At 40.7% G+C, this 15,420-nt stretch overlaps 1 protein-coding gene across 2 annotated transcripts in view; it reads right to left on the bottom strand.

Annotated features, from left to right (window-relative positions):
* Positions 1 to 11,445: 11,445 nt before the first annotated feature.
* The window catches only part of HECA (hdc homolog, cell cycle regulator), a 50,038-nt gene continuing 46,063 nt past the window's right edge, over positions 11,446 to 15,420 (bottom strand). For both annotated transcript variants that reach the window (XM_053904424.1, XM_019420423.2), the window contains exon 4: positions 11,446 to 15,061. In XM_053904424.1, coding sequence (XP_053760399.1) covers positions 14,897 to 15,061 — 165 coding nt within the window. In that variant the 3' untranslated portion in view covers positions 11,446 to 14,896. The remainder of the gene's footprint in view (positions 15,062 to 15,420) is intronic.

The following is a 15,420-nucleotide window of genomic DNA, read 5'->3' on the forward strand; positions in this document are numbered from 1 at the left end:
CACACACACACACACACACACACACACACACACACACGTACCTGAGTGGCTCAGTTTGTTAAGCGGTTAAGCGTCCAACTTCAGCTCAGGTCATGACCTCGCAGTTCATGGGTTTGAGCCCTGCATCAGGCTCTGTGCTGACAGCTCAGAGCCTGTAGCCTGCTTTGGATTCTGTCTCCCTCTCTATCTGCTCCCTCCCCTGCTCGAGCTCTCTCTCTCTCTCTCTCTCTCTCTCAAAAATAAATAAACATAAAAAATAAAATTGAAAGTTAAACACACACACACCCTTGAAGGCTTTATACATTCTGGATCCCCCACCAGGAAGGCTCATCCTGATCCCACCGCCATCTTTGCTCAGCTATTTTCTTTACTAAGTCTTTACTCACGTCTTCACTTAAACACCATCTCCTCAACCCCCCTGCCGATATCCCTCAGACTGGATCATATGCCCCATTACGTGCTCCTGTGATGGCCAGTTCTCCGATGTAGAAGAGGTCAGAGGAGTAAGCATCTGTCTAGTGTCTTGACTTTGCTGCCGGATGAAATAGCCGCGTGACAGCTGGACCCGTCTGTCTCACTCACCCCTGGCCCCCAGGGCCTAACGCATGGTCGATGCTCGAGAGATACGCAATAAACCATCTTGACTGACTGCCTGGCAAAAGGAGATCAGGTAGAAGGGGGTTGCCAGCAAGAAATCAGGGCAGTCACAATCCTAGAGTGCCAGCTAAGGTTGAGGTTTAGGAGAAAAAATTTAGGGAGAGACCTAACACAGGAGGATTGGAATAGAAAGTCAAATAAAATGTTTTGCAAAGAAAAATTAAAGCAAAGATCATACTAACAATGTGACCATTGCTGAACTGTGAATCTAGGACATAACTATAGATATTTTTCTTTTTCTTTTTTTTTTTTTTTAGACTATAGATATGTTTCAAAGAACATGGCACCTGAAGGCTGTATCAGTCAGGATTAAATTTAGCTGCATATACCAAGGAACCTAAATTTGAAGCTCTATCCATCAGGGATCCTAGCATGAAAACAGATGGTACATTGAAAAGGCTTTTACTAAAACAAGGTTTAAGGGAAGCACTGGTATAGAGGTGCGACAGGATCAAGGAAACCAATAAGGAATGGGTGGGGAAGCTCCCTGGGGTCACCAACACTGGGAAGCCATGACCACCTCTAGGCTGAAGAGACAGTGGAGGGATGGTGTTACTGGAGCCCATCAAGAGCTGGTGCCACAGAAGAGGGGCCACTGGGCAGGAGCTCTGGCCACAGAGGAACAGAGGCTCCGCTAGAACTGAGACAATGCAAGCAGTGTGGAAACAGAAAAAATAATCGTTCTCTTCTCCCACACTGATCTGCCAAGTGCCTCAACTGGCCAAATCCAACCAGAAGCCAGAGGGTAAGGGAGCCTCCTAGGGCACAGTTCATGGAAGACAGGGTACAGAATGGATCTTGGGGGGGGGGGGGGGGGGGGGGCGGGGCAGGGGCGGGAAGGGCTGTGAAAGGCTGTGAAAGGAAAATAACCAACACAACAGCTTATTTATCTTACATGTAGCAGATCCTGATGCAGGTGCCTTAGGACTAAGATGCCAGCTCCATGGTCTTCAGGAACCCAGGCTCCTTCTATCTTTCTGACCTATCATCTTTAAGAGCTGGCTTCCTTCCCTACAGTCAGGCACGGTCCAAGATGGCTTCTGGTGCTTCCGATAACCATTCTGATTCCAGGAAGGAATAAGGAGAAAAGGGAGAAGGCCAAAAGGTGCCTTCCATTTGAGGAGTTCCCCAGTAGCCCAACCCAAGTTCTTCCCTTGACGAGTTCCCTAGTAGCCCAACCCAAGACTTCCACAGACACCTCATTAGCTACCCATCGCTGCAAGGGAGACTGGCAAATGTATGCAATATTTTGGCTGGGCGTGTTGCTTTCCAGAATAAAATCATGGGTTTTATGAGGGTAGAATGCATATTAAGTAGGCCCTCCTTGAAACAACGATTGAAGTAACATTGCTAAAGACGGACTGAGAGATGGTATGAATTTTCAGAGGGAAAACAGGTTTTTTTGCCTCATAGATCAACTTTACAACCTAATATCCAGTTAGGTTTCCACAGGTTCCTGTAATTCATAATCTTCCTAGACTACAAAGACCATCTTCTTAGTCACATCATTCTCAAAGAAGGTCTGTCAATTAGTGAGTGACCGGTTTCCTTAGTTGATTGAAATGAATCATAACTTCCAGCTGATGAAAGATGAAAACTCTTCGTTCATTCGCTCAGTAAACGCTTATTGTGTTCTTACTATGTGCCAGGTACCAATCTAGATGCTGAGATACAGCAGCGAGCGAAATAGAAAAAAAATCTCCATCTTCATGGAGCTTACCTGCTAGCAGGGAAAACAGACACTAAATATGATACATAAATATATGTTTGTTGGTCCTAAGTGCCATGAAGAAAACTAAAGCTGGAAAGGGGAAAAGGAGTGTTAGGTAGGAGGTGCGATTTCCCACAGTCAGTAAAGACCTGAGAAGACCAAATACAAGTAAAACCCTACAAGAGGGCGTGCTTTGCAGGTAACTGAGGGGAGAGAATAGCACCAAGTGGAAGAGGTAGTCCTCGGAGAGGGTAGAGCGGGCAGAATAAAAACTCCCCCAAAGATGTCAATGTCCTCATGTCAAGAACCTGTGAAAATGTCATGTGGCAAAGACTGCTAATTAGCGGACTTTAAAACGGGGAGATTATTCTCGCTTCTTGGGTGAGCCCAATGTACTCACCAAGGTCCTTAAAAGTAGAAGAGGGAGGTGTAAAATGATGTCAGAGGGATGCCATGTGAGGACTCAGCCCACCATTGCTCGCTTTGAAAATGGAGGAAGGGGCCACAAACTGGGGAAAGCGGACAGCCTCTAGAACCCGGAAGGGCAAGGAAACAATTTTCCTCTGTAGCCCCTGGAAAGGAATGCAGTCCGGCTAACACTACGATTCTAGCTCAGCAAGATCTGTATCAGACTTCAGACCTACAGGACTGTAAGATAATAAATGTGTGTTGTTTGAAGCCACTATTTATAGTGATGTGTTACAGCAGAGCTAGAAAACTAATACACACGGAAACACAGCAGTATGTTAGAGGAAACGCAAAGAGACATCACTGAAACAGAGCGGACAAAGGAAGGAGTGGAATACTTGCACTTAGAGAAATAATTGGGAAGCCGATCACGTCGTTTCTTGTTGGTCATCTTAAGGATGTTGACTTACACTCTGAGAGGAAAGGGGAAACATCACAGTTTCCAGCAGAGCTGTTACATGGAAAATACACTGAGAGCGCAAGGCGGAAGGAGTAAGACGGACCAGAAGGCTACGCCAGTGAGTTGAGCAAGACACAATGCCTTGTACCACGCAGTAGCACTGGGCTGTGTGAAGTGATCGGATTCTAGACACATTTTAATGGCTGAGTTGACAAGATTTTCCAAAACATTGGATATAGAATATGAAAAAGAAGAGTCCGGCATGATTCCAAGCATTTCGGTCTAAGCAACTGGAGTTGCAAGTAATTGAAATGGGCAGGAAAGCAAGAATAATAATAGGTGTGGAGGGAAGACCAGGAACTCAGTGTTGGACACGTCAAGCCTAAAATGTCTAATACACATTCCACTGGATTATATTGTTGTTCAAAATCATTCACTCCCTTTCTAGTTGATGGGGTACACTCCCTTGTCACATTGACCTTGGTCTTGGCCACATGACTTGCTTTGGCCAATAGAATGTGAGCAGATGTGACATATGCCATGTCTAGAGGCATCAAAAATTTTCACCTGCCATCTTGTTCTCTCTGCTACAAGAGAATAGCTCAGACCAGATGGAGGTGATACCTTCAGACAGTCTGAGGGGTCTGAGAACGAGAAGACAGGGAGAGAAGATCCATCTATGGAACAAAGAAAATCTGAACCCAACCCATAGCCTGGAGCTGAGATGCAGACAAATCCATGAACAAGCCATAAATGGTTGTCAGTGTAAGGCACTGAAATTTAGGGGTTATTTGCTTTTAAATTAATGCAGTCTAGAGTTTAAGGGAGAAGTCTAGGCTTATATATATATAATATATATATATTATATATATATTATATATATTATATTATATAGGATATTATATATTATAATATATAATTATATATTATAATTATATAAATGTTTTATATTTATATAAATTTATATAATTATATATAAATTTATATAAATTTAAATTTATATAATTTTATAATAATTATATAAATTTATATTTATATAATTTTATAATAATTATATAATTATAATATATAATATATATAATATTATATATAATATATATAATATTATATATATATAGGATGAGATCAGCAAGACAATGAGTACAGATGAAACAAAGAGGATCAAAAGCTGAGCACTGGGGCATTCCATTGCTAAGAGAATGGGGCGATGAAGGAGGACCCGCTAAGGAGGGATTGAGAAGGAGTTAGCCAGTAAGGTAGGAGGAAAAACTGGAACATGCGGTGTTCTGGAAGAGGGAGCGATCACTATATCAAATGCTATTAACCACTTAAGTATGATAAGGACTGAGAGATGACCACTGGTTTTAACAGATGGTGGTCATGGTTTTAATGGAGTGATCAAATGGAAACATCACTCTTTGGAATCACATCCACTTATTCATTCAATAACTGTATCTTGACCGTCTACTATGCGACACACTATTCTAGACATTGGGTACATGCCAGTGAAACACACACCCCCTGCCTCCCCATTTCTCCTCCCTTAAGAAAACACCTGTGCCTTTAAAAAGCTTAGATTGTAGTGGGAAGAGACACACAAACAAAAAGCATAATAAATGGGCCAGAAGGTGATAAATGCTATTAAAAAAAAAGAATACTGCAGGGAAAGGGAAATCAGAAATGCCTGAGGGGCTGCAATTTAAATAATGTGGTCAGGGTAGGCTTCATAAAGAAGGTGACATTTGATTTATAGCTTGAAAGAGCTAATCCTCTGATCCAAGAGGCTCTCCAGGATTTTACTTCTCTCAGTGTCCTCGCAGTTTACAGCCCTCAGCTGGCATTAAGGAATCGAGAAATCTGTAAGACCTGTGACTCTAGAGGCTGCCTGAAATGTTAACTAGCTAAAGAAATAAACCAAAAGTAAAACCAAGATTCAGTCTCCACTTATTTCACCGTTACCTTTAGAATGATCCAATCAGTACTGCAATCTATCAGAAACACCAAAGAAAAGTTATTTCCTATTAAGTCTAATGAAAGTTCATAAAGCATTACTAAGACAAAAAAAGAAATCTATCAATATTAGATTATTTAAAACTAAATTAAGTATATTTAGCTGCTCACAGAAGAGGCTAAATTAAGCAGGGATGTTAAGAACACCAGCTTTGGGAAGTTACTTGACACAGACCTGGAGTTAACTTTGTTGTTTCACAGGAGGCAGACAAGGGCCAAATAAGGCCTTTTCTGCTCAATCTCAGGAACATGGTTCTGCGACTGCTCACATCTAAATGAACCATACACACTGAGTCTCCAGATACACCTCGCTCGTGGGATAACCAAAAATGAGTAATAAGTAACAAAATCACTTCACACGTTGTTTCCAGTTTTAATTCATTTATTGAAATACAGTGTGAAGGGCCAATCACCAGGCACCCATTCATTAAGGTTTTAAGTGGAGAAAAAAGAGCTTTGGTGAAAAAGTCTAGTCGAGCATGCTCTAACAGAACTGTCTCCAATGACAGAAATGTTTTAGAACTGGTGCTGTCCAGTAGATTAGCCACTAGCCACGTGTGGCTACTGAAAACTGGGGCTGTGGCTAGTGCAACTTAGCGAGTGGATTTTTAAAACTTTGTTAATTTAATTTGAATGGCTAGTGGCCACTGGACTGAATGACACAGTTCCAGAGGCCTTGATTCTAAGCAATTTTTGTACTGTCTCCCTTTCTTTCCAGAAAGGATTTTTAAGGGGCCTTCTATTTTTGACATTCTCTAATTCTAATTTTTTTTTTATCTTAACTACCTAAATCATCTTAAACAAGATTACCTTTATTGTAAATGTGTGAAAGGTGAAGTGATTTTTGCCAACGGTCCAGGATAAAGGTTAGTGCTAATGATCCAGGTATTTTCTTTTCACATTTTGATATCTGATTTTCTGAAAGAAATCCCCAAAGGAACAGGCATCACAAATGCAAACCACAGTATGATGTATAGTATACTAGGTGAAAAAGAAACTGAGTTCTCCCACAACTGGCTCATTTGTGTCTCTGACCTGCCGAACTACCAGCACATTCGCTCAACATTTAACAGAGAGGTAACGGGGAAGGCCCTGTACCGGGCATTAGGAATACAAAATGTCAAAAAAATAATCCCTGCCCTTAAGGAAGGCGTAATTCCATCATACAGTTTCGACAGTACAAGAGCCTGGCAAAGTTCTCCGTACCCCACATCTGAGCAATTTCTTGCCAACAAGATCATCCTTGCTAAATGCTAACATTGCAGTCCAACAAAGCTCTGTTTTCATCTGGCTCTGCCCTCCCCACCACACACCTGCCGAGGCAGTATTGCCTTTGAAGAGTTGAAAGCTTTCTTCCCTGACCCACATAAGAAGCACCTCTGACCTGGAGGGGTGCCTGGGTGGCTCAGTCAGTTATATTCCAAATGAGTACATCTCCACAAGCCAGGAACTCCATTTACTTCGACAACTTTCTGGTTTCCTTTCTTTTGGGTGTCATGATAAATTTTGAAATCTTCAGACTCCTATTTAGCATCTTGTTAACTGAAATGACGTGTAAACCAAGAAAACTAAAAGTGCCAAAGTACTTGCTCCAACCTCAAAATAGAGTTCTAATAACAAAAACCTTCAACTTGACTATTTTAATTTTTTTTTTTTAACGTTTATTTACTTTTTGAGACAGAGAGAGACAGAGCATGAACGGGGGAGGGGCAGAGAGAGAGGGAGACACAGAATCCGAAGCAGGCTCCACGCTCTGAGCCGTCAGCCCAGAGCCCGACGCGGGGCTCGAACTCACGGACCGCGAGATCGTGACCTGAGCCGAAGTCGGACGCTTAACTGACTGAGCCACCCAGGCGCCCCTCAACTTGACTATTTTAAACATTTTTCTTTTTAGGTAAAATCATCTTTCGAACTTTAAAACAGCAATTTTGAATAAGCTTTCTCACATCGCTTAGATAATTTGCTACAGGTATTTTCTTAAAACTGTCAACGAAGGCAAATCCAAATATGCGTATCAGCTTTAAGCGAAATCATAAAGTGGGGCACCTGGGTAGCTCAGCTAGTTGAGCGTCTGACTTTGGCTCAGGTCGTGATCCCGCCGTTCTTGGGTTTGAGCCCCACCTCAGGCTCTGCACAGACAATGAGGAGCCTGCTTGGGATTCTCTCTTCTCCCCCTCTTTCCCCCCCACCCAATAAATAAATAAACTTAAAAAAAGATTTTTTAAAAAAAAATAAAGGGAAATCATTAAGTTTTTAGCAACAGCAACAGAAAATGCCTGTTACCTCTTCTGTAATGTTTGTATCCCCAAAAGCTATAATAAAACATTAGTACTTCCTACACTACGCATCACAGAAATGCTTAATGTTAAAGTCCCAATTTCAAAAGAATAAGAATCACAGCCCATATCCTGCCTACACAGACACCAGATTAAAGACATCTGGAAAATAATTGAGATTTCAACACAGTTCTTCCAAAAGCTCTTGCTTCTCCGCACACAACGTGCTACATATGCATTAATAAACCTGACAAAAATGTAAATGAGATATGCCCGGCGTGAAATTTCTTTCGACTTTTTTCGGACTAATAAAAATCATAATCTAAAAAAGCAAACCTTGTAAGCCAAATGCTTTGTTAAGAAATTCTATTAGTTCTCTTAAAAAGGATCTACACTTAAACATTCATTTCAGTGTTAGGGGAGATCACCAATGAACATAGCAATTCTCAGCAAGAACGATCTTAGGTGTACATAACCTCAAGGAGCTTGTCACCTCTCACAGGATGACACTTCAAAAGTGTCATCTCTTATTGAAAGTCTTTAAAAGACTTTTAAAGACTCTTATTGAAGTCTTTAAAAGATTTTCACAGCTACTGAAGATCAGCCTTCTGACTAGTCACATTTTTTTTTAGCAAAAAAGCATGTGCACATAGTGCGTGCTCAATAAACAGCGTGTGCTCAATAAATGTTGAATTAAATAGCATTTAGCAAGCCAACCTTGTCATGAGAAAGACAAATTTTAGTGACATAGTCACAGCCATTAAACACCAGGGATCAAAGGCATCTGGTATAAATGCTCCTGTTTTAAAGAATTAAATGGGATCATCACTGACTTGCTCATTTTAATAACTTCATTCTTTTTTTTTTTTTTTTTTTTTTTAACTACATTTTGGGAGTTCTTCATAGATTCTGGATGCAAGTCCTTTTCTTCTAGTCTGTAGCTCATCTTCATTCTCCTAATATCTTTGAGAAGCCTTAATTTTAAGAAAGTTCAACTTGGGGCACCTGGGTGGCTCAGTCGGTTGGGTGTCCGACTTCGGCTCAGGTCATGATCTCAGAGTTTGTGGGTTCAAGCCCCACGTAGGGCTCTGTGCTGACAGCTCAGAGCCTGGAGCCTGCTGCGGATTCTGTGTTCTCCCTCTCTCTCTGCCCCTCCCCTGCTAATTCTCAATCTCTTGAGAATGAATGTTTGAAAAAATTAAAGAAAAAAAAAAAGTGTAGACACTTCTAAAAAATGGCATTTTCCCAACTCTGCCATCGCCAAAGACCACCCCCCACCTAACATGACCGTATCCTGCTCTGAAAGGTTATGTCTATGAGGTAAACAGCACTTATTAGATAATAATTCATTTGTGCTCTCATATATTATTCATCTGAGACATAGGCTACTGCCAGTGTTTCTGAGCACGAGATAGCCAAGGTTGCCAAAACTCCTGCCAAAAATACATTGACCTTTTAGATATCCTGTGCAGTGTCACGGTGGGCAATGTTACAACTCCATTAAGCTTTTTGAAATATTCACAGTAGCCCCCAGGACTGCCACCATTTTGCTCCCTGCCCAAACCACTCTCTTCTTAGAGCCATGGGCTTCTAGAGCCTCAGACAAACCCTAGCCTAGGGGCTTCACCTCAGCTTTACTTTTTTCATCAACCACATGCTGGGTCAACAGAGCTTCAGAAAAATGTGTGATTTGTTAATGGGATAAAAACAACAAGTATAAGGCACTGACTGCCAACCCATGGTTGTGCAATAATTTGGAATACCACTAATTATTAGCTCAAGAGATAGCCCCTGTACCGTGAAACATCTTAAGTCTCTAAAAGAAACATGTAACCAGCATTTTCCTCCCCAAGGCTGTGTGGGATACCAGTACAGTGCTCAGGTTTAGCAACTTAAGAACTCCCAGATACCAGAGCTTCGGACAAAATAGTGAGCAACTGAAAATGAAACATACCAAGAGCAACTGTTTGAAAAGTTAGTCAAAAAGGAAAACCGTACCCAAACTGCAGAGACCAATGCTATCAAATCTGACAGCTGGACATATTTGAATCAAAACACAACTCAAAGTCAGATCCCAACGTGAATAAAATGATAGACTCCAAGTGCAGGCTGTTAAAATGTTACCTTACACTCTCAAGCAATGCTCTTACAAAAGGGAACAGAGGTCAACAAATTAATGCATGAAAAATGAGGCAAACACAATTGCTGATTTCACATATTATTCTTCCCTCTTATAAAAGTGTTTGTTTGGTTTTTTTCTTCTTTCTAAAAATAGGGGGTGATTTCAAACATGCTTGTCACCCTTATACAAGGGCCCAGTGAAACCTTCCAGAATTACTCCCATTTTAGCACCTGTGCAGCCAAAGTGAGGGCTACTATACATTTTAAATCTACTGCCTTGTGAAAACAAACCCAAAGTTCTCTCTCACCTGGAAACAAAGTACCCACCCATTGATCTCATTTGGAAGACCAGGGAGAGGAAACCCAGACTTAATATTCTCGGCCACTGACTATGTGAACTTATTATATAGATGTAAATTCTCTGGGTCTCCGTTTCTCTCTAAAATGAGTACAACAGTCAATGCAACTTAACAAACATACACTATTGAGAATACAATCAAAAATACAGCCTTTGCTTCAAATTCTGGCATCTCTAAATTTTAGACTTTTATAGCTGTGCGTTTTCACTTTTGGGTTTATGAGAAATGTGACTAGCTGGCTCTAAATGTGACTTTAAGATATGATCTAAATTTTCAATCAAGTGTATCAGAACCTCTTGGCTATGGTATCTATCACCAGGAAATGGTGCAATGGTGGCCGATTCCATTTGTTGAGCACCAACAAATGTAAAGAGTGTTGTTCTACTGAATTCCATAAAACAAAGTGCTTTGTTAATCTTCCTTTTGCTGTCCCTGAGGCTTAGCAATGCCAGAACTATCTTCAAAGGTATTTTGTATTCATCAAATAAGATTTATCCCAACTATGGTCAGTTAACATGAAAAGAACACAAGCTCCAAACAGCTTTTTATTCTTCCAAAATTTAATGCTTTACTAGAGAAACAGCCTGAATAATTAGCAATCTGATTGCTAAAATTAAGTAAAAACAATATAAGATTTAAAGAAATGGCAACCACTACAAACAAGATTCTTCTTCCATTAACCTTAATTCTAATCAGTCACTGTTTAGCTGTTTCTACCACGGTGAGAACCGTATTTTTCTTACAATTGCTAAGGAATTTTGTTGACATAAATTACACCAGTAGAAACCACAATATCCTTGGGCCTTGGGCCCTTATGTAAAATTTATGCCTATGATGTCTGTAGTAAATAAATGGTAAGACAGGCCTTTGAATCCACCGGCAGACTGGACACAGTTTCCTCACCCACATTTCCACATCTTATCCTGTGTTCTAATGTTTTTGAGGATTCCAACCCATTGGCTGAGAATATTTGAAATGAAAGGGACAATGAGATTTAAAAGATAAAAGATACCTGACCACAGTGCATAAACTCAGCAAGAAGTTTAATTACGACTCAGTTTTCATTTCTTTACAATAAAGAAGCACATGACCAAGTCTTTTCATTATGAAAATTGGTATAGGCCTGGGAACCAAAGAAAAATCTGCAGAATAAGATTATCTACCTATTCAGTAGAATTCCCTCTAACCAGAACAAGAACTGTGGACTATCCATACGGAACCAACTTTGTGATTTTACTGTAGAGGTCAGCTACATGCGACACACTGCCATCACACAGCTTTCTAAGTTTGAAGTTTTCATCAGCCGCAACAGTGATTGTGGGATGGCCACCTGAGCAGTGATCAAAATCCCAGGTCTTCCCTATGATCTCTTCTGATCAAACAACCCCAAGCTCAAAAACCTTGAATCCCAAATAAAGTGACACACCGAAGAGAGATACAATGTTAGTTTCTGAAATTTTATTATTTTTAATACATACATGTCACAAACAGAAACCTTCAAACACCACACACAATTCCATAACCAAATGTTTTAGGTTTATCAACATTCTTTAACTATTTACACTTTCTTCCCCCAACAAAAGTGCAATCCAAGACATCTTGACAAGAAATGTTTACTGACAAGAATATATTTGTGAGCTGGTTTTAATGACGCCCATCCGTTATTTTTTCTTTCCATTACCTGGAATAATAACAAAGTCAACAGGACACAGAGATGAGCTGGGTTAGGCAGCATCCTATTAAAGGAACGAAAACACTGAACAGGAGCACTTATTCCTCAAGTCCTCCCCAAACCTCCAACTAAAACTGCTCAAGAGCTGCAACCAGGAGACCAAAGAGGAGAGCTGAGTGGAGGTCCTGATCCGGGCACAGCACAACAGACTGTACATTAAGCGTCAGTCTTACAGGACAAAACAGAAGACTGCAGCAAGTTAGGTCTCACGGTCTGAGAAGTTACATGTCAGCCTATCCGTTAGTTTTAGTATTTCAACACCGAATAATATTCTTTCCTGATGAGGTCATCTCCCCCCAAACAGATACGAAAATACTTTTTATTCTGAAAATAAGCTTCTTTTGCAAAAACTGGAAAGTAAAGACCGGGGAGAGCTCTTTCTTAGAGTGGAATAATTCATCCCACTCCACAATTTCATGGCCAATGTCTATCTTTTCATCAAGCAGCTGATAAACTCAGTATATCTATCACTGGCTTCAGATGCAACCAGAAGAGAGTGGAGAACTGAGTCAGCCTGAAGAGGAAGTAATAAAACCATCAGAAAGAGTTTCTCACTAGAATGAAGCAGGTAACATTTTATTTGTTCCAGGTACAGAACGCTTAAAACTAAATGAATAATAAAAAAGAGTTAGAACAGATGAAAACTCACTTTGAAATTACTAATCACTTACAAGTGGTTCATTTTATTGAACACTACTTATCAGAAAAAAAGAAAATGGATCTCTGGTGTGACTAACGTCCTTTAATATCCGAACCACAACAAAAATGGTCATTTTTGACCTATTCCAATTTCCACCAGAGCAGAGTACTCTGACAAAGTGTGGCAAAAATACGAAGGTCAGCAGATTTCCAAAGTAAGATTTATTCTCCACATTGTTGCATACTCGATTATATTTTATTCTCAAATAAGCCAGATTCTCTACTTCAGAGGAGAACGTGATGCCTTAAAGGCAAAAGATACTCTCAGATGATACCTGTGCCTTGACTTTTAACATAACTGCAGCATCCACAGAATCCTAACTTTGTCATCCAAATAAAGGCCAAAAGCAAATTTTATCCAATTACAGGGAAAACTCCTCATCTTACTTTTCAGAGAGTAGAAAACAAATATAAGGAGAAAATACTGAATGCATCAGACACTACACTCACGGGAGTTTTAGACTACTAGGAGCTTGTGAATGTGTAAATGTGTCAATTTTAAGATCCAGAACAACAATATAAGCAGGTTTCTCTATAAAATTTTAGGTGGATTAAAAAACAGCATTACAGACATTTATTTTACTATATGTTTTAAGTTCAGAACTGAAATCCAAATGCTACTCTTAGGATAAGAGAAACCAATTTTTATACTTGGGTATACGAGAGAATCAATGGGGAACCAGTTAATTCACAATTACAGCTTTGTGTATTAAAGACAAATTTGCAAGGGCTATGTCCTATAGACCTTTTAAGTCGCATCAAATACTGTCAGACCAATATTGATTTGCCACTTCTTAAAGGCATTGAGCATTTCCCCCTACTGTGAAACATTTTTCAGATCATCAAACACCAAACCAGATGCAGTAAACCCAATTCATCCAAACTGAAAGATAAGAATATTAGTCGATATGCTGGTTCTTTAATGTTGTTATCTCAAACAAAACATCAAATATTTCATACAATAGAATGGAGACTTGCTTGCAATAATAGCTAAATGCTTCTGAGAGGAAAAACAGCTGTCTTTCTGAAGGGGGAAAAAAAAAAAAGGTATAAACCAAATGAATAACACAAAATGCTCACATAACCCCAAATTTGGCTATCCATGAAACGACTGTATTTTCAGCATTCTATTAGCCTACACGTGTAATACTTGAAATTATCAAATCCATTTTTGAGGGATCATATTCCAATTACAATTCTATACGGGTATGAGGTGCCCGTCTATTTAATCAAGGTCTCATTAACACACGTCCGTATTTTGGAAAGCCCAATGCTCTGATAATCGAGTTACACAAATTACCTTCTTTTTTCACTAACAGTGAAGTATCACGGAGAGCTTCAGAATGATCTCTTCTCAAACATACTGTTACACATTACAACAGGTAATGTTTTGAAAAATGAAACACATTTAAAAAGAAATATTAAAATTCTTTTCCTCATATCCTCAAAAGCAATTTTTTCCTTTCCTTCCTAGGGTCAAACCTATGATTTGGGAAACTCGGCATTAAATGGGTAAAATGTGGCCATAACAGTTTTGTGGAAGGTAAGGCATGGTAACGGTGGCTCTGAAATTCACCAGTTAGGGTCCACGGCTGCGAGATTACCCCTAAGAAGGATCTGACATCAGATGACACCTCGACAGTGCAACCTACATAAATCAACACCCACCCAAATCACGTTATTCATGGATTCTCCTTCAGGGCTCATCTGACCAACCTCAAAGACACAATTCAAATGACAGGGTTCTTTCTGCCTGATCTTGCCCCCTCCCTAGAGTCACTGTGTATCACTTCCAAATTCACTTAGCATATTCTCTGTGACAGGTCACTTACCCACAAATATTTGCAACACCATTAGTTTTCACAGGTCTTATAATTCGGATATAATTTTCAGGAGGACAACTGCTAAGTCACAACAGTGACAGAAACAGCACTCGGGTCTACTTGCAAATAATGTGCAGGTCAGTGCGCAGTGCAGAACACTAAACCAAGACAGACTAATCCACTATCAGCTCCCCAGGTACAGACTCACGTTCACACGTCACGTGTTTTTCCCAAGGCCCCGGGAAGATCTAAGAAGTGGGTCTCGAGACGATTAACGAGATCGGAACAGGAGTTTCCTTCCAACACCTACCATGCTTTTAGTTTATAACCACATAATCCCTTTGCTAATTTCACCCTATCCTCCCCACCACCTTCAAAGCTGCATGAGAGACGCTTAGTGACGGTGAACCGCTAGCCCAGACTCACAGGATTATCCGCTTGGGCTCCGGTCGTGACCACAGACTAACACTGAGGAGTCAAGAGAGGGCAAGGGGCCAACCCCATGTCAGTGGCACATGTACACAAAGGAACTCTCCTTTAAATTAGAAAAGAAAGTAATGTCACAGAATGTCTCCCTATAAAAGATACGTAATAAAGAAGTAATGTCAATAAAAGAGCTACTACTAAAGCAAAGCTTTCATCAATAAGCTTCGAGAACTTTGAAGGAGGAAAATGGCTTCACGAAATGGTAGTCCAGGTTCCCACAGTGCGGACACTGCTGGACATTGCTGTACTCGGAGAAGTACTGCATCCCGATCCGTACGTCTATCACAGGCTTCCCGCAGTGCTTACAGTTCAGGCGGGCCTGGGGGGGAAACACAGACGCGTGAGCCACGATGCCCTTCTGTCTCACAGCACAGTCAATGTCACCCACACCGCGATGCAACACTGCTAGGCCAGAGAAACGGATCGAGAGTTTAGCAAAGCGTCCCTTTCGTTGCCAAAAGCAGGTTATGCAAAGCCTAAGACGCGTGCTCGACTGCTCATCGTCAGTCCGACGCACTGACTCTTAACATTTCTCCCTGGGTGTGCACGCCGCTAGCATTTCCACCTACTGGTACGAAGCCAACTCCAAACCTGTACTGCCCGAACGTCTGCACTAAAGTTCCCCTAACAACAGGAAACCCCCTCCCCTGGATTGTACCGAGTGGCTGAAGCCAACTT

The sequence above is a fragment of the Panthera pardus genome, unplaced genomic scaffold, assembly GCF_024362965.1.
Source record: "Panthera pardus isolate Hobbes unplaced genomic scaffold, ASM2436296v1 HiC_scaffold_17, whole genome shotgun sequence".
Lineage (NCBI taxonomy): Eukaryota > Metazoa > Chordata > Mammalia > Carnivora > Felidae > Panthera > Panthera pardus.